Genomic DNA, 20,706 nt, shown 5'->3' with positions numbered 1-20,706 from the left:
AAGTCCACATTTAAGAGCGAGATGGGCCTGTATGAAGCACAGTCTTCCGGATCCTTCCCTTTTTTAAGGATAAGTGAAACATTGGCCTCTCTCAGAGATGGTGGGAGACAAACGTGACTGTATGAATCATTAAACATATTCAGCATCGGGCCTGACAGTATACTTATAAATTCCTTATAGAATTCACTGGCAAGTCCATCAGGACCGGGCGCCTTTCCACTCTGAAGCTGCCTCACAGCTTCCTGCACTGATAATGGGGCATTGAGAAAGGACTGTTGTTTGGGAGTCACACCCGGGAGCTTCAGATCTCTAAAAAAGGATTCCATTTTGATCTGCCCCTCCTCACAATTCTCAGACTGATATAACTTAGAGTAGAATCTCTGGAACGCCACTTTAATCTTTTTAGAATCACATGGTAGGTTCCCAGACCCTTCCCTTATTGCTGTAATGGTTTGTGGGGCACTCCTCTTTCTGGCAAGCTATGCTATGTATTTGCCTGGCTTGTCACCATGCTCGTATAACCTTTGCTTTGCAAAAGCCAACTCCTTCTTTGCTGTCTGCGTGAGCATGAAATTTAGTGCAGACCGCAGTGCCGTAATCCTCTGTAGTTTGACCAACGAGGGTCTGTCAAAATAGGCTTCTCGGCTGCCTTCAACCGTGCTTCAAGGAGACGTTGCTGCTCACCCTTCTGCCGCTTCCTTCTTGTGGAATATGAAATAGCTAACCCTCTGGCATAAGCTTTGGCAGTTTCCCAGAGAACAGATGAGCTATCAACCAAGCCTATGTTGATGTCTAGGAATGCCCAAAATTCCCGAGAGAAATACTACACAAACTTGCTGTCCATGAGAATAAAGGGGTCCATTCGCCAGGACCTTGAATCCACTGTAGCATCCTTAATTTTAACCATGAGGTACACTGGAGCATGATCAGAGATGGCAATATTACCAATCATACAGGATGCCACCAGATCCAGGGTTACCGCAGGGGTCAGAAAAAAATCAATCCTCGTGTGACATCTGTGCGGATTGGAGAAAAACGTGAAATACCTACCTGTAGGTGGAGACCCCTCCAGACGTCCACCAATCCTAATTCCCCACACAAACCCAATAATTGTTTAGTTTGTGCTGAGGGTATCGAGGGACTTGAGGCAACCTGTCTACTGTGGGGTCCATGAAGCAGTTAAAATCTCCCCCTATAATGATGTGCCGAGACTTGAGACTTATCGGTTTAGAAAAAGCATCTACCAAGAATTTAAGAGGATGAGCTGGGGGACAATAAACATTTAAAATGCCATATTCTTCCCCGTTTATCAAGGCTTTAAGAGTTATAAACCTCCCGTATGTGTCTTTAACACATTCCAACAATTTAAATGAGAGATTTTTCCTTTCCAGTATAGCCACTCCCCTTCTTCTGGTATGAAATGATGAAAAATAAACTCGTTCAAAGCCATTCTGCTGTAATTTAAGATGCTCCTTGTCATCCAAACGTGTCTCCTGTAACAAAGCATTTAAGATGCTCCTTGTCATCCAAACGTGTCTCCTGTAACAAAGCAATATCAACCTTCTCCTTTCTAAGACTCAAGAGTACCTTCTTCCTCTTAATTGGTGAGTGACTTCCCTTGTTATTCCAGGTACACCATTTAATCAAATCATTAGCCATAATCTTCTGCAATTACATTTAAATTCCAGAGAGGAGGAACCCGAACCACAAATCGCTGAGCCTTAGTGCCGCATGGTCCACCAAATATAAAAACTACATAAACTAAAACCACTACATTTAACAAACATACAAAATTATTAAAAATAAAAAACAATAAAAACCCGAAAGCAAACCAACATATAAAGCGCCAATAGCGCTGAGTAGAGGAACTCATCCCCTGCCCAGAGGGGGCAACTACCCATCCCGAACTGCCCATAAATAGACATCTAACCATCTCAACCAACTTCATTTCTCCCAGCTCGAGCCGCATCGCAAACACAAGCTAAAAAGAATAAACACCCCATAGAATATCAATATGAATAAAAAAAATTCTTTTATAAAAAAAAGGGGAATAAATACCCCACCCATCCTTTGGAATGTCCTCACTTAGAAATTTACAATGTACATCTTAACCACCGCCAGACATAATTTGAACCAAATTATTGTCAATAGAGGAAAAAAAGGGGAAAAACAAAGCTCCAACCGGATTTCCTCCATTTCTTTTACAGAATGATAAACGCATACCCAAGCAACGATATTTATACATACTACAATTATTTAAGTTCGGTTAGTTTGACCACAAAGTCTCTTGCCTTCTCCGATGTGTCAAAGAGATGCATGGATCCATCTAAGGTGATCCGAAGCACTGCCGTTTCTCTCAGAGAGTACTGAATCCCAAGCTACTTCAATCTTCTCTTGACACCATCATACGATTTTCGTTTCTGGATCACCACCGCTGAAAAGTCCTGAAAAAACATGATCTTAGACCCCTCGTAAATTAGGGCCTTTGGATCCTTCCCCTGGAGTCTGGAAGCCTCCATGACTTTCTCCTTATCCCGGTAATGATGGAACCGCACAAGGAAAGGACGAGGGCATTGACCCAGACCCGACCTCCGAGCTGCGACCCGGTGAGCCCTCTCTATTTTCAATCCTCTCATGCCAGTCTCCAAGTCAAGGAATTTCGGAAGCCAATCTTCAACAAATTCCGTAGGCCGCTCACCTTCCTTACCCTCAGACAGATCGATGATCCGAATGTTTTCAAGATCATCCACTTGGTCAAGCAAATTACGAACCTGCGTCTTCAGGAATTGGATCTCTTCCTTGAATGAACTGGCATCAGCTTCCACCACAGTGACCCTGTGCTCCACCTCATCTGTCCTCTTCTCCAGGTCTCCCAGCTGCTGCTCATGCTTCTGCAGCATGAAAGAGACTGGAACCAGCTTCTCTTCAATCTGTTAACCCAACATCTCGCAAGATTTCGAGAGCTGGTTCACCAGGTCCTGGAGAGTAATCTGCTCCGAGGCTGCTGCAGGCTAGGTCTCCCAGCTGCTGCTCATGCTTCTGCAGCATGAAAGAGACTGGAACCAGCTTCTCTTCAATCTGTTAACCCAACATCTCGCAAGATTTCGAGAGCTGGTTCACCAGGTCCTGGAGAGTAATCTGCTCCGAGGCTGCTGCAGGCTGAGCTGCAGGCCCAGCCTCAGATGCTCCTCCTCCCTTTTTAGGCATTTCTGGACAGCTGAAAATACAGGTAAATCAATTTTTAAATGTTTCTTGGGGCTCCACAATCTTTCCAACGCCCCAAGAAATCCTGATGACCTGGGTTGCGTGCGTTAAAGGACTGTCCTGCTCCTGCTGCGATGCAAAGCTCTGCAGTGTGATCTTCTCAGATCACTGCCATCTTAGATTCCCCCCACTTGTCCTCCTTAATGGTTGGTGGAGGTCTGGAGACTGGAGGGTACTGTTAAATAATCTTGATGAGTCATTGCAGTGCTTTCAATAGCATGGAGATACTGGAGCAACAATGCACTGGTAAATGTCATAATCAGCTGGCTGGCTGATCAGTTAGGCTGTTCTACACAGGATGGCATTGAATGTTGTAGCTGTACCTGTCGAAGTGAGTGGCAAATCTTCCATGAAGCCACAAAATTGAGTCTCCTCGACAGTAAAAAAAAAAATTCCAAGGAATCCAGAATCTGCCATTTATCAAAGAGTATTCAATTTCTGATGACTGTTTCATTCTAAATATGTGCTATAACACCCGCAAAAGAAGATTAAATGGAAGAAATTCAAAATACTGTGAAATTGTGGAGTTTCATTCCAGGGTTAGTGATTTGTACAGAAACTGCAATGTCAATCAAGATCAGATAAATGGACAAAGTTACAAAAGAAATACAGCGAACGGGTGAAATAATGTCCTTTGAACTGCACTCCGAGGGAGGCTCAATACAGACAAGGAATGCTTTGACCAAATGGTGCTTTTCTATAATGTAACTTCTGCAGTAAAAAACTAGCATTTTGAGAAACAACACTTTATATCTTCTTTTTTAGGAAACTATAGTCTTGTTATGAATGTCTGTTATGCTCCTGATTTAACCAATTAATGTAAAGGCCAGGAACAACATGTATAATTTTATTTCTTCAGAAGACGTATCACACTGTAATGCCTGCAATTTGGAAGTCTGCAATTCAGAAATGCCAATTGTCTGGACAGTGTTCGACCAGAAGCAAACATTCCCTGAACACCATCAGCATCATCTTGGTGCAGTGGTTTTGGAATAGAAATAGAGGACAGAGTTCAGGATAAGAAAATAATTTTTATTTCTGTTTTATCATATTTTATCTGTTGAGAAAATTACTTAGTCTGAGACTTCGAGACTTGTTTCAAGAAGCTTTATTTTTCGTGAATTCACAAAGGGGCTGCTGCAGTCCTCACTGTCTCACAGCACTCTCTCGAGCAGAACATTCAGCTGAGATTTAAACAATCATACAGACAACTTTGATTTCACTCCACGCCCAAGGAATGTTGAATACAATAATTCAAAATAATGATAAACACAGAGCAGTTACTCCTTTCGTTCTCAATGTTGCTCAAAAACAGAGACACTAACAAGGTTTACATACACTCCCTATATTTCATCAAACTATAATTACAAAACCTCAGTCTTTATCTCAAGCGTTATTTTTCCCCCGACAGCTGAGGGCCAAGATACCTTTTACTTTGATCAAGTGTTCCATCATGCAGCAGTATGCTAAGTTCTAAAAACTTCCACATTATCATGGAGTTTATTTGAGCTTTTGACATTTGGCATGATGTTTGACATTGTCTTGCTTCTTCTTTGGCTTTCTTCAAATCACCCTCAGTTCATTTCTCAATGTCATCCACCCAACTGATTTTTCTTACATCATCTGTTAATGTCCTTAATTTTTCATTCACTTGTTGCTGGGACAAGACAAGACTGTTGGATCTTTGCTTCCATATTTGTGCTTGGCTTTCTTTCAATTTCTCAGCAGTCCTTTGGTTTTCTGAACTTAATCTAACTCACTCGTTTGTTCTTCTCTCCACCCAGTTGATTCCAAGCATCTTCCGCACTGCCCACACTTCAAAGGCTGTTACCTTTTCAACCTAGCACTTCAGAGTCCCAATTCTTGCATTCATAGAGTGCAACACTCCATACCAGAGACTGTAATGGATGTTTTTATTCATTTTCATGCTGATGTTCTTGGATTTTCAGACATGATGTAGGTCTCTCAACACACCTCTTGTACCAGCTAATTTTACCAAGATTGCATTCTTGAATATAACTTTGGTGTTTATCATTCAGCCAAGATACTTTAAGTTTTCCAATGCCGAGACCTCAGTGTTTGTCCAACTTTGATTTTTCCAATGCTTTTTCGAGCCATAGTGATCTTTAGCACAGAATCACAGAATTGTTACATTGCAAAAGTTAGGCCCTTTGGCTTATAGTGTCTGTACAAGTTGTCCAAATTTGCATTTCGCCTGGTCTCACTTCTCACCATAATCTTGTACTTCCTTGCTTTTAAGGGAGCTGTTAAATTCCCTTTGAATGTCTTGATGGAACATCATTCCAAAACACTCTCCAGTACTGCATTCCAGACTTTGAACATTTGCTGTGTAAAAACATTTTACTTAGTGTTGCTTTTGCTTTCTTTTCTATTTCGTTTGAATCTGTGCTCTCTCTCATTCTCAATTCTTTACAAGTGGGAACATTTTCTATCAGTCCAGATGTCTTATGATTTTGATATCTTCCTCAAATCTCCTCTGAACCTTCTCTGAGGCAAAAAAAATCTTGATTTGCCCCAGCCTATTTCGCCTCTTTCAAATCCTCCAACCCTGGCAACATCCTTGTAAATCTTTTCTGAACCCTTTCAGGTTTCACAACATCTTTTCAATAGGAAGGAGATCAGAATTGCATGCAATATTCCAAAGGTGGCCTAACCAATGTCCTGTACAGCCACAACATGATCTCCCAGCTACTGTATACAATAGTCTTACCAATAAATGAAAGCATACCAAATGCCTTCTTCACTATCTACCTGCGACTCTACTTTCAAGGAGCCATGAACCTGTACTCCAAGGTCTCTTTGTTCAGCAACACTTCTTAGGACCTTACCATTCAGTGTTTAAGTCCTGCTAAGATTTGCTTTCCCAAAATGCAGCACCTCACGTTTATCTGAATTAAACTCCATCTGCTACTGTTAAGCCCATTGGCCCATCTGATCAAGATCCCGTTGTAATCTGAGGTAACCTTCATCGTTGTGCACGACACCTCCAATTTTGGTGTCATCTGCAAACTTACTAACTAGACCTCCTATGTTCATATCCAAATCATTTATATAAATGATGAAAAGTAGAGGACCCGGCACCGATTCTGTGGCACTCTACTGGTCACAGGCCTTCAGTGCAAACCACCCTCCACCACACCCTTGTCTTCTACCTTTGAGCCAGTTCTGTATCCAAATGGCTAGTTCTTCCTGTATTCCATGAAATCTAACCTTGCTTACCAGTTTCCCATGAGGAACCTTGTTGAACGCCTTACTGAAGTCCATATAGATCACATCTACTGCTCTGCCAAATCAATCCTCTTTAATACTTCTTCAAAAAACTCAATCAAGTTCGTGAGACATGATTTCCCACTCACAAAGCCATGTTGACTATCCCTAATCAGTCTTTGCCTTTCCAAATACATGTACATCCTGTCCTTCGGGATTCCCTCCAACAACTTGCCCACCACCGACATTAGGCTCACTGGTCTATGGTTCCCTGGCTTGTCCTTATCATTTTTCTTAAACAGTGGCATCACGTTAGCCAACCTCCAGTCTTACGGCACCTCACCTGTGACTATCAATGATACATATATCTCAGCAAGAGGCCCAGCAATCACTTCCCTCGCTTCCCACAGAGTTCTCGGGTACATCTGATCAGGTCCTCGGGACTTATTCACCTTTATGCATTTCAAGACATCCAGCACTTCCTCCTCTGTAATATAGAAATTTTTCAAGATGCCACTATCTATTTCCCCACATTCTGTATCTTCCATGTCCTTCTGCACAGTAAACATTGATGCAAAATACTCATCAGTCTGCATCTGCTCCCTATTTAGAGTTGTACCGTATGCCATTTCTCCATGTCTTCTCTATCAAAATGAATCAATGCCAATTTCTATGCACTGAACTTTATCTGCTACCCGTCTGTTCATTTCCTCTACTTGGACTCATAGAGTCATACTGCACGGAAATAGATCCTTTGGTCTAACCAGTCCATGCCGACCATTATCCAAAACATAACGACTCCCACTTGTCTGCTCTTGGCTTGTATATCTCCAAACATTTCTTGTTCATCTACTTATTCAAATGTCTTTTAATTGTTGTAACTGTACCCGCATCCACCACTTCCTCTGGAAATTCACTCCACACACAAACCACTTTCTGTGTAAAGAAAGTGACCGTCATGTCTTTTTTAAATCTTTCTCCTTTCTCCATAAAAAATATGCTCACTTGTCTGGAAATCCCCCACCCGAGAGAAAAGATACCTGCCATTCACCTGACTGATACTCATCATTATTTTATAAACCTCTATAAGCTCACGACTCAACTTCCACTATTCCAGTGAAAAAAGTCTCAGCCTAGCCAGAGTCTCCTTATAATTAAAACCCTCCATTCCTCGCAATCATCCTGTTAAATCTCATCTGAACCCTCTCCAGCTTAATAATATCCTTTCTATAACAGGGAAACCAGAGCTAAACACTATCCTCCTCACAATTCAAGCATTCCCACGCCTCATATCATTAACATGAAAATTTCCATTCAGATGAAACAAAAACAACCACAACTTTGTTTCCTGTCACTTAGTTAAATCCATATTTATATTGCTAGTGTCCTTTTTATTCCATGAGCTGTAACTTGGCTTACCGGTTTATTGTGTGGCACTGTCTCTGATGTCTTTTGGAATTCTATAAATACTACATCAATGGCACTGTTGTCATCAACCTACTCTGACAGAATAGAGGTGTGGACTATTTTCTAAATGGTGGTAAAATTTAGAGACCTGAAGTGCAAAGGGACTTGGGAGTCCTAGTCCAGGATTCTCTTAAGGTAATCGTGCAGGTTGAGTCAGTAGTTAGAAAGGCAAACACAGTGTTGTCTTTCATCTCGAGATGACAAGAATATAAAAGCAGAGATGTACTTCTGAGGCTCTATAAGGGTCTGGTCAGACAACATTTAGAGTATTGTGAGCAAGTTTGGGCCCCATGCCTCAGGGAAGATGTATTGGCCCTGGAGCAGGTCCAGAGGAGAATGATCCCAGGAATGAAAGCCTGAACATATTAGGAACGTTTGAGGACTCTGGGACTATACTCTTGGTCTCAAAGAATGAGGGGGGAATCTAATTGAAACTTAGAGAATACTGAATGGCCTGGACAGAGTGAATGTTGGGAATATGTTTCCATTGGTGGGAGAGACTAGGACCTGAGGGCACAGCCTTAGAGTAAAAGGAAGACCTTTTAGAACAGAGATAAGGAAAAATTCTTCAGCCAGAGAGTGATGAATCTGTGGAATTCATTGCCACAGAAGGCTGTGGAGGCCGGGTCATTGAGCATGTTTAAAACTGAGATCGATAAGTTCTTGATTGCCAAGGGAATTAAAGGTTATGGGGAGACAGCAGGAGAATGGGGTTGAGAAACCTATCAGCCATGATTGAATGGTGGAGCAGAGTCAGTAGGCCACATGGCCTCATTTCTGCTGCTATGTTTTGTGGTCTTATGATACCTCTTCAAAGAACTCCAAATTAGTGAAACAGCTTGTCTGTGTATGAATCTGTGCTGCCTCTCCTTAACTAACCCACATTTGTCCGTGTAACTATTGCTGAAGTTTGACCCAAAGTTTTATTTTGATAGATCCCTTACGACTAAAGTTTGATGAGATGTTCGTAATTTTATTTTTATTTGGATGATTCTTGGTTTGAAGCTGATGGCCAAGGGCTGTAAAGTGTAATGAGTGTAGATTTGGATTAGATTCAGTGTAGTATTTGCTGGTGTAAACTTGATATGCAAAAGACCTTTACCGTACAATTCGACGATTCTATCAATGTTTTTAGAATGGTTTTGAGAATGCCTAACATGAGTGAGAAACAAATTTAGTTTTCTTTCTTCATTGGCATGTCGGACAGTTTGGCAGAAGAATTTTATGAATCGTCCAAACCAGGAGAGTTTGATTAGAAATCTACATGTAAGAAGAACTGAGATAGCTCAGTCTGTTTGAGCTGTGGAAGTGTTCATGTCGGCAGATGTGCAAACGATTCATTGAATTGTCTCCACGGTCCATGGTAAAGAAACTGTCAAGAGTAGTAAAGTAGAACCCAAGGGAGCTGAAAAATTGGAAGTGAATAATCTGAATTTGAATCTCTGTCAATGATTGTGTTTGGAAATGGATTGAAAACCTTGTATTGCTGCATGTTTTAAAGATTTTTCCAAAGTCTTTTCTATATCCAGAAAACTTGGGTTTTTTTATTTTCAACTTTTGGTAATTAATTAATGACCTGTTGTTCAAGAAACTCTGGATCCTGTGTCACTGTGTTTCATGACTGACCACCACGTTAATAAAAAGAACTGTCGTCAATCGAGCCAGATTTCATTCTAGGATCTGACTTGTCCAATACCAGCTGTGTTCATCACAACAGTCCAGATCTGTTCTTCCCCTTTGAAGTTGGCTTTGACCAAGTTAATTCCCTTTTCTCTGAAATATTCTTTGTCCTTTTCCATCACCATCTTAAATCTCATGATATAGTGATTAATGTACCCAAAATGGTCTCCAGCTGAATATTTAATCCACTTGACTGACTTCATTCCCAAGAATAGTATGCATCCCTGTTATGAAGATGTAGGTATACCTTTAAGAGAGTTAAAAGTACCAGAACTACCAGTCACAGCACCAAGTGTTCTCAATAAAGCAACAACGTATGTAACACTGAGTTGAACAACTCGTAGTTCGTTGCCTGGAGACAGAAACAAATTTGAATTCAGCCAATCAGTTTAAATTATAACCCGATAAAAATACCAATTTCCAATCAAGTTTGAATTGAGAATATTGACAATCTTAAAAGCCAGTGGCACAATCCGATGCTCTCGGGTGCAAGACCAGGAAACATTGAACAATTGAGAGGAGAATTGCCAAGCCAGATTGCTTGAAAAAAACATCTCTCTTAACAGTACCTTTTCAATCAGTAACCTGTGACACAGAAGTCCCTAACAAGGAGAAAAGAAGACACAGAAAGATCTGAAGACAAAAACCTACAGTTGCCTGGTTTTGAGATCAGAAGTGTTGTTTTGTAAATCTCAATTGCGAGTTTTATCGGACTACTATGATAGAAGGAAAGGTAGAAGATAGGTTTGAGAAGGAAGTTGTAAATAGTGGTTAGTTAATTATTCTGAACACATTCCAGGAGTTCTTCCCCATCTCCATCCTTTAGACAACTCATATCTGAGTCAATACTAAGACAGTTCAGTCACCGAGTTATGACGACTGTATAATTCTTGCAACTCTGTAATTTGCTTTGAAATTTGTTTCTCAACATATTTCCATCAGACCACAAGATATCGGAGCAGAATTGGACCATTTGGGCCATTGAGTCTGCTCTGCTATTTGATCATGACTGATAAGTTTCTCAGTACCATTCTCCTGCTTTTCCCTTGTTACTTTGATCTCCTCACTAACCAAGCATCTATTGATCTTCTTAAATACACTCAATGAATTGGTCTGCACAGTCTTCAACAGCAATAGGTTCCACAAATTCACCACCCTCTGGCTGACAAAATTCCCCCCCTCATCTCAGTTCTAAAGGGTCATCCCTTTATTCTGAGGCTGTGCCCTCGGGTCCTAGTCTCTCCTACTGCTGGTCACATCTTGTTCACATCCACGCTATCCAGGCCTCTCAGTAATGAGTCAGTTTCAATCAGATGCCCTTCATCCTTCTAAACTCCATCAAGTACAGACTCAGAGTGCTCAACTGCTTTTCGTATGAGAAGCCCTTCATTGCTAGGATCATTCTGATCAACATCCTTTGGACCCTCTCCAATGCCAGCACATCCTTCTTGAGATATGGGGCCCACAATTGTGGATAATATTCCAAATGCATTCTGAGGAGAGCCCTATACAGCCTCAGCAGCATATCTCTACTCTTGTAATCTAGCCCTCTTGAAATGAGGCCTTCTTAATTGCCAACTGCCAGTCCTTCACTCACTCCAAGCTGTCACCCTTGCAAAGCGAAGGCCCCCACTCCCTCCGCTCCTGACTGCCCTGGTCAACCTATCTTCTCCGAGTGCTCCTGCCCCACCCAAATTATCTCCTCATAGCCAGACACCATCTGGTCCCCCTTGGTCGAGGACCTCCCACATACATTTGGGACACCACCCACGCCCTCTACCTCCTCCATGACTTTTGTTTCCTGGCCCTCAACACCTCATCTTCACCATGGACATCTGATCTCTGCACGTCCATCCGCCATGGCAAAGGGCTCCAAGCCCTCTGTTTCTTCCTCTCCCACCGATCCAATCAGTACCCCTCCATCAACATACTCATTTGATTTGCGGAACTGGTCTTCACTCGGAACAACTTCTCCTTCAAATACTCCCATTTCCTTCAGACCAAAGGGGTAGCCATGGGCACCCGCATGGGCCCCAGCTATGCCTGCCTCTTTGTCTGATATGTGGGACAGTCCATCTTCCGCAGTTACGCTGGCACCATCCCCCACCTCTTCCTTCACTACTTTGATAAGTGTATCGGTGCCATCTCGTTTGAACAGTTCATCAACTTCACCAACACCTTCCACCCTCACCTTAAGTTCACCTGGACCATCTTGGACATCTCCCTCCCCTTCCTAGACCTGTCTGTCTCCATCTCCAGCAACGGGCTCAACATGGACATCCACTTCAAACCAACCAAATCCCACAGCTACCTGGACTACACCTCATTCCACCCTGCCTCCTGCAAAAATGCTTTTCCTTACACCTAATTCCTCTGCCTCCGCCATATCTGCCCCCAGGAGGAGCAGTTCCACTCCTGGACATCCCAGGAGCCCTCCTATTTCAAGGATCACAATTTCCCCTCCCACCTGATCAACAATGCCCTCCAATGCACCTCCCCTACTTCCTGTACCTCTGTCTTTGGACGTCACCCCTCCAACTGCAAGAAGGATAGGATCCCGGTCCTTACCTTCCATCCCACTAAACTCCACATACAATGCATTATCCTCCACCATTTCTGCAACCTACAATCAGACCCCACCACTGACAACATATTTCCCGACCCACCCCTATCTGCGTTCCACAGAGACCATTCCCCACGCCACGACCTTGTTAGGTTCACACCCCCCATCAACCCACCCTCCACTCCTGTCACCTTCCCATGTTGCTGCAAGACATGTAAAAACCTGCACCGACACCTTCCCCCTCACCTTCGTCCAAGTCCCCAAAGGATCTTTTCACACCCGGCACAGACTTTCCTGCACATCTACCCACCTCATCTACTGTGTCCATTGCTCAAAATGTAGTCTCCTCTGCATCGGGGAGACAGGTCACCAACTCGTGGAATGTTTCAGAGAGCATCTCTGGGAAACACACACCAAACAACGCCACCTACTCTAGCCAACCACTTTAACTTGCCCTCCCACTCCACCAATGACATGCAATTCCTGGGCCTCCTCCACCGTCAAATTCGAGCCACCCGATGCCTGGAGGAAGAACATCCCAACTTCCACCTTGGGTCCCTTCAACCATACAGCATCAACATCGGCTTCACTAATTTCCTCTTTCTCCACCTCACTCCAGACCCAACCCTCCAACTCGGCACTGCCCTCCTGAATTGTCCTACCTATCTGTCTTCCTTCCCCCCATCCGTTCCACCCTCCCCATCGAGAAATCACAATCATTTCTGACCTGCATCCACCTTTCACCATCCTACCTACCTTCTCTCCAACCCACCCCCACACCCCTATTTATTTCTTAGCCCTCTTCCCCACTCCCATATTCCTGATAAACATCAACTCTCCGCTCCTCAGTTGCTGCCTGACCTGCTGTGCTTTTCCAGTGCTATACTTTTTGACTATGACAACTGAACCTGCATGTTAACCTTAAGAGAATCCTGAACTCCGAAGTCTCTTTGAGTTCAGGTTTCTGAAGCCTTTCCCCATTTAGAAAACAGTCTACACCTCTATTTCTACCAAAGTGTATAATCTCACACTTTCCTACATTGTATTCCATCTGCCAACTTTTTGCCCACTCTACCAGCCTGTCCAGTCGATCTGTAGCCTTCTGCTCACTCAGTACTACCTGGATCTCCACTTTTCTCACTCATTTGTGGCCACAGACTATGGCAAGCAATGTAATGACACATTGGTTGTTTCTTAGTTCGAATGAAATACATTATATCTTTAGCCTCTATGGGATATGCTGTCTCTGCAGCACTACAATACTCTCCTCAATCACCAATCCTCTCTTTTTTTTCATTTCTTTCCTGAACCTTATTGCCAGGAATATTTAACACCCAGTCCTGCCATCATGAGATCTTGGTCACTGTTACAGCTCCAACATCATACTTCCATCCACCAGTCTGCACCTACAACTCACCAGTCTTTTTAATCACCCTGCATGGATTCAAAACATGAACCCTGATTCACACTGGATTTTTTCTTCCTCACCCTGAGTTCATCCAACTGATTACTTTTCCCTGCTCTTCTACTCTCTCTAACTCCTAGCTTTCTGCATATCTTCAAGTGAATCTGAACCACAGAACTATTTCACTTTCCTTTGAACTCTGCTGACATCTGCAGCCAAGCTTAACAGCCAAATTCTGGTACTTAGCAACATGTACAGTTTTCTTTCACACTCCAATATTCAGATCTGATTTCGTTTTGCTTTTGTGTTCAATATGTGTGGTTATATCAGGATGTATCTATTTAAAAATTCTGTGCCACTTACTCTAACTTTTATGCTGCTTAACTACAGACAGTGAGGGTAAATGTTGTATAAATTTGAAAGACTTGAAATTTTTGATAAACATATCTAATTTTAAAAAAATGTTCTGTGATTGCTATCTCAGTAAAGGTCCCCTTAATGTGAAAATGTTCGTATTTATGACTTTAATTTTGTTTCATTGCAATACAGAGTACAGGCCACCCACCCCACCATCTGGCACAGGGTACCACCGCTACCAATTCTTCCTTTATGAGCAGCCAGATGATAGAATAATCTCACTGAATAAACAGGAAACAAAATCCTTCGGTAAGACTATAAAGATTTTCTTTTCCCAGGTGTTTGATTTTAACAGTGACTGGCTTTCATTTATATCTTCCTCGCCAATTCAAAATATTATTGTGCAGTTCTATGCAAATCTCAGAGATGCATGTACAAATGTGTTTTACTGTTCTGATCGGATGTTCATAAAAGTCTGGACAGCTCAGCTCCAACATGACTGCAATTGGAAAGCTGGCATTTGAACTGTTATGTTATGTTGATGGCACCCCAAACTTCCATGGCAGCGCATTAAATAGAACATTGAACATTCTGCACCGACCTGTGGAACCAATCTGAAGCCCATCTAACCTATACTATTCAATTCTCATCCATATGCTTACCTAATGACCATTTAAATGCCCTTAAAGTTGGCGAGTCTACGACTGTTGCAAGCAGTGCGTTCCATGTCCCTCCTACTCTCTGAATAAAGAAACTACCTCTGACATCTGTCCTATATCCATCACCCCTCAATTTAAAGCTATGTTCCCTTGTGCTAGCCATCGCCATCCGAGGAAAAAGGCTGTCTAACCCTTTGATTATCTTATATGTCTCAATTAAGTTGCCTCTCAACCTTCTTCTGTCAAGTCCTTCAGCCTTTCCTCATAAGACCTTCCCTCCATACCAGGCAACATCCTCGTAAATCTCCTCTGAACCCTTTCCAAAGCTTCCACATCCTTCTTGTAATGAGGTGACCAGAACTGTATGCAATACTCCAAATGTGGCCGCACCAGAGTTTTGTATAGGTGCAGCATGATCTCATAGTTCCAAAACTCAGTCTGTCTACCAATAAAAAGTAACACACCGTATGTCTTCTTAACAACCCGATCAACCTGGGTGGCAACTTTCAAGGATCTGTGTACCTGGATCTCTCTGCTCATCTATAGTACCAAGAATCTTACCATTTGCCCAGTACTCTGCATTCCTGTTACTCCTTCCAAAGTGAATCACCTCACACTTTTCCACATTAAACTCCATTTGCCACCTCTCACCCCAGTTCTGCAGCTTATCCAAGTCCCTCTGTAAACTGCAACATCCTTTGTCGTTATCTACAACTGTACCGGCCTTAGTGTCATCCACAAATTTACTAACCCATCCTGCTATGGCCTCATCCAGGTCATTTATAGAAACGACAAACAGCAGTGGACCCAAAGCAGATCCTTGCGGTACACCACTATTAACTGAACTCCAGGATGAACATTTCCCATCAACCACTACCCTCTGTCATCTTTCAGCTAGCCAATTTTTGATCCAAAATGCTAAATCACCCTCAATCCGATGCCTCCGTATTTTGTGCAATAACCTACCGTGGGCAATCTTATCAAATGCCTTACTGAAATCCAAATACACCACAACAACCGTTTTTGCTTCATCCACCTGTTTGGTCACCTTTTCAAAGAACTCAGCAAGGTTTGTGAGACATGCCCTATCCTTCACAAAACTGTATTGACTATCCTTAATCAACTTATTCCTTTCAAGATTATTATAAATCCTGTCTCTTATAACCCTTTCCAGCACTTTACCCACAACCAAAGTAAGGCTCATCGGTCTATAATTACCAGGGTTGTCTCTACTCCCTTTCTTGAACAAGGGAACAATATTTGCAATCCTTCAGTCTTCTGGCACTATTCCAATAGACAATGATGACATAAAGATCAAAGTTAAAAGCTCGGCAGTCTCCACCCAGGCTTCCCAGAGAATCATTCAGCCCAGAGGACTTCAATATTTTTAAACTTTGCAGAATTGCTAACGCCTCCTCCTTATGCACCTCAATCCCATCTGTCTAGTAGCCTGTTTCTCAGTACTCTCCTCGACCACATTGTCTTTTTCTCATGAGAATACTGACAAAAAGTATTTATTTAGTGCTTCCCCATCTCCGCTGATGTCATGCACACCTTCCCACAACTGTCCTTGAATGGCCCTAATCTTATTCTTGTCATTCTTTTATTCCTGATATGTCAATTGAAAGCCTTAGGGTTTTCTTTAATTTGGCAACGTGATTGTGTCCTCAGGCCTTTCGAGTAGCAGCAGAGGATGGAGTTGTGCCTGATCTTCAGAAAAGTAAATTTTTTTTGTTAATCAGTCGAACTCTGTGTCCTATATTCCAGTTATCTATGGGATAGTTGGAATACTGAAGAAAATAACAGAAGATTGCAAGAAACAGGAACAGCAATGTGCTGTTCAGCTCCTGAAGCCTGCACTGCCATTTAATAGGTTCACTGCTGATCCAACACTCTTTACACCCACTTTCCAACTCTTTCCCCATAACCCTTGATGCCCTGACTGAATCTATGTATCTTAGCCTTAACTATGCACAAGGACTCTGACCTCAGCTGTCTGTGGCAAAGAGTTCCAAAGACTCAAAACCCTCTGAGATAAGAAATTCCTTATCATTACAGTCTGAACCTGGAGCCCCAGATTTCAGAGAATTGTACTTTCTCCACACAGATATGTTTCTGTTGAGGGCTTCATTGTTCCTAGAATGAATATTAAGTGCAAATTTAAGATTGAAAGTAAGAGAAATGTTCCATTGGAAATAACTTTTATCAGTTACAATCTGAAGTTGTGGATAATATTGTATGTGTACAAATGTGACTGAGATAATCTGCATACTGTTCGATAAATTCAACTTGAATAATGAGGTCTCAATTTACCTGAGTTTCACAGAACATGTACCGAAGTAAGTTAATTGCTTTTCATGGACTTTTGTAGAAGTACAGGAGTTATCATGTCAGGGTTAGATCTCCAAATTATGTCACATGACATAAGGTTAGTGATTTGTATTAATAATTATTTAAAGTTTGAATTTTGAACAAATGAAATGTCAGTTTTTGGTCTGTGTTTATGAAGAGTTTCATGATTAACCTGTTAGTCTTTTTGGAACCATGATATTGAACCAGTTTTATTAGAGAGCAACTGACTGGGAACCCTTCTGAAGTTGAATTTGGCATTTTTCATTGTCTGAGAGTTTGGTATTGAATAAAGCAAACATTGAAAAACTTTTGATTGCTTTTGTTTTGGAATAAGCAAGGATTGATGTTGGAAAATCTTTTCAGGCATTTCACCAGAGACTTGGCTGGGGTCACGTGGAAGAAGCATTCCTCCTGGTGAAAGGGGCAAAACCATTAGGGAATAAGTTACCTCAGTGGTTGTGTTTGAAAATTCCAAACCAAAAGGGTTTGGTTAGAACCCTGAAGGGATCAATTGCATATTTAATCAGAGAAGAATCAATCAAGCTCTCAGGATCAAGAATTTAAGCTGACGAGGGAGCTATTTGAGATGTTCCAAGTTCTGAGGGGCATAGGCAGGATAGAAGGAAAGTTTTTCCCTTACTAGAGGGGTTAATAACTCAGGGCATAATTTTAAGCAAGAACTTTAGAAGGGATGTAAGGAATTTTGTTTTTCACCTGGAGGTTTATGGATGTCTAAAAAAAGTGGTAGGAGCAGGAATCTTCACGTCATTCAAAACTGTATGAATAAACGCTTGAAATGCAATCACGCACAGGCTATGTCAGGCTAGTGCCAGAGTCATAGAGTCATAGAGATGTGAAGCATGGAAACTGACCCTTCAGTCCAACCTGTCCATGCTGACCAGATGTCCCAACCCAATCTAGTCCCACCTGCCAGCACCCAGCCCATATCCCTCCAAACCCTTCCTATTCATATACCCATCCAAATGCCTTTTAAATGCTGCAATTGTACCAGCCTCCACCACATCCTCTGGCAACTCATTCCATACACACACCACCCTCTGCGTGAAAAAGTTGCCCCTAAGGTCTCTTTTACATCCTTCCCCTCTCACCCTAAACCTATGCCATCTAGTTCTGGATTCCCCGACCCCAGGGAAAAGACTTTGTCTATTTATCCTATCCATGCCCCGCATAATTTTGTAAACCTCTATAAGTTCACCCCTCAGCCTCCAGGGAAAGCAGCCCCACCCTGTTCAGCCTCTCCCTGTAGCTCAGATCCTCCAACCCTGGCAACATCCTTGGAAATCTTTTCTGAACCCTTTCAAGTTTCACAACATCTTTCCGATAGGAAGGAGACCAGAATTGCTTGCAATATTCCAACAGTGGCCTAACCAATGTCCTATACAGCCGCAACATGAACTCCCAACTCCTGACCAATATAGGAAAGCATACCAAATGCCTTCCTCACTATCCTATCTATCTGCAACTCTACTTTCAAGGAGCTATGAACCTGCACTCCAAGATCTCTTTGATCAGCAGCACTCCTTAGGACATTACCATTAAGTGTATAAGTCCTGCTAATATTTGCTTTCCCAAAATGCAGCACCTCGCATTTATCTGAATTAAACTCCATCTGCCACTTCTCAGCCCATTGGCCCATCTGGTCCAGATCCTGTTGTAATCTGAGAGATCTCACCATGCTAATCAGTCTCCCATGGGGAACCTTGTCGAACGCCTTACTGAAGTCTATATAGATCACATCTATTGCTCTGCCCTCATCAACCTTCTTTTTTACTTCTTCAAAAAACTCAATCAAGTTTGTGAGACATGATTTCCCACGCACAAAACCATGTTGACTATCCCGATTCAGTCCTTGCCTTTCCAAATACATGTACATCCTGTCCCTCAGGATTCCCTCCAACAACTTGCCCACCACCGAGGTCAGGCTCACCGGTCTATTGTTCCCTGGCTTGTCTTTACCGCCTTTCTTAAACAGTGGCACCATGTTTGCCAACCTCCAGTCTTCTGGCACCTCACCTGTGACTATCGATGATACATGTATGTCAGCAAGAGGCGCAGCAATCACTTCACTAGCTTCCCACAGAGTTCTCGGGTACACCTGATCAAGTCCTGGGGATTTATCCACTTTTAACCGTTTCAAGACATCCGGCACTTCCTCCTATGTAATCTGGACATTTTGCAAGATGTCACCATCTATTTCCCTACAGTCTATATCTTCCATATCCTTTTCCACAGTAAATACTGATACAAAATATTCATTTAGTATCTCTGCCATTTTCTGTGGCTCCACACAAAGGCTGCCTTGCTGATCTTTGAGGGGCCCTCTTCTCTCCATAGTTACCCTTTTGTCCTTAATATATTTGTAAAAACCCTTTGGATTCTCCTTAATTCTATTTGCCAAAGTTATCTCATGTCCCCGTTTTGCCCTCCTGATTTCCCTCTTAAGTATACTCCTACTTCCTTTATACTCCTACTTCCTTTATACTCTTCTCAGGATTCACTCAATCTATCCTGTCTATACCTGACATATGCTTCCTTCGCTTTCTTGACCAAACCGTCAATTTCTTTAGTCATCCAGCATTCCCTATAGCAACCAGCCTTCCCTTTCACCCTGACAGGAATATACTTTCTCTGAATTCTTGTTATCTCATTTCTGAAGGCTTCTCATTTTCCAGCCGTCCCTTTACTTGCGAACATCTGCCTCCAATCAGCTTTTGAAAGTTCTTGCCTAATCCCTTCAAAATTGGCCTTTCTCCAATTTAGGACTTCAACTTTTAGATCTGGTCTATCCTTTTCCATCACTATTTTAAAACAAATAGAATTATGGTCACTGGCCCCAAAGTGCCCCACTGACACCTCAGTCACCTGCCCTGCCTTATTTCCCAAGAGTAGGTCAAGTTTTGCAGCTTCTCTAGTAGGTACATCCACATACTGAATCAGAAAATTGTCTTGTACACACTTAAGAAATTCAAAGTTTGTGCGAAGATTTGTAGCTCGGGTGCTCGTTGTTGTGGTTCTGTTCGCCGAGCTGGAAGTTTTTGTTGCAAACATTTCGTCCCCTGGCTAGGCGACATCATCAGTGCTTGGGAGCCTCCTGCGAAGCGCTTCTTTGATGTTTCCTCCGGTGTTTATAGTGGTCTGTCCCTGCCGCTTCCGGTTGTCAGTTTCAGCTGTCCGCTCTAGTGGTTGGTATATTGGGTCCAGGTCGATGTGTTTGTTGATGGAGTTTGTGGATGAATGCCATGCCTCTAGGAATTCCCTGGCTGTTCTCTGTCTGGCTTGCCCTATGTTCATGTATGCACGGCACATGTTCATAACGGCACACAAACCAACAGCCACGCTCAGACAACAACTCACCAGAATGAGGGACCCGATACCCAACATGAGCAAAACTAATGTGTACAAAATACCATGCAAGGACTGCACAAAACACTAGATATGACAAACAGGAAGACAGCTAACAATCCGCATACATGAACATCAACTAGCCACGAAACGACACGACCAGCTATCCTTAGTAGCCACACACGCAGACAACAAGCAACATGAATTCGACTGGGACAACACTACTATCATAGGGCAAGCCAGACAGAGAACAGCCAGGGAATTCCTAGAGGCATAGCATTCATCCACAAACTCCATCAACAAACACATCGAACTGGACCCAATATACCAACCACTACAGCGGACAGCTGAAACTGACAAACGGAAGC

General features: G+C 42.5%; 1 protein-coding gene and 1 long non-coding RNA gene across 6 annotated transcripts in view; one reads left to right on the top strand and one right to left on the bottom strand.

Annotated features, from left to right (window-relative positions):
- LOC122543027 (phosphatidylethanolamine-binding protein 4) overlaps positions 1-20,706 on the top strand; it is a 465,175-nt gene that overhangs the window by 353,476 nt on the left and 90,993 nt on the right. For all 5 annotated transcript variants that reach the window (XM_043681207.1, XM_043681210.1, XM_043681206.1 and 2 more), the window contains one exon: positions 14,157-14,273. In XM_043681207.1, the coding sequence (XP_043537142.1) occupies positions 14,157-14,273 (117 nt within the window). The remainder of the gene's footprint in view (positions 1-14,156; positions 14,274-20,706) is intronic.
- Positions 1,305-14,242, bottom strand: LOC122543028. Its single transcript, XR_006309900.1, has 3 exons — positions 14,155-14,242; positions 13,458-13,469; positions 1,305-1,315 (listed from the first exon to the last, which is right to left on the bottom strand). It is a non-coding gene; the product is annotated as an uncharacterized LOC122543028 (long non-coding RNA).

This window comes from Chiloscyllium plagiosum, chromosome 42, assembly GCF_004010195.1.
Source record: "Chiloscyllium plagiosum isolate BGI_BamShark_2017 chromosome 42, ASM401019v2, whole genome shotgun sequence".
Taxonomy (NCBI): Eukaryota; Metazoa; Chordata; class Chondrichthyes; order Orectolobiformes; family Hemiscylliidae; genus Chiloscyllium; species Chiloscyllium plagiosum.
The sequence above is the reverse complement of the archived record's forward strand: the minus strand, read 5'-3'. Positions and strand labels throughout refer to the sequence as shown.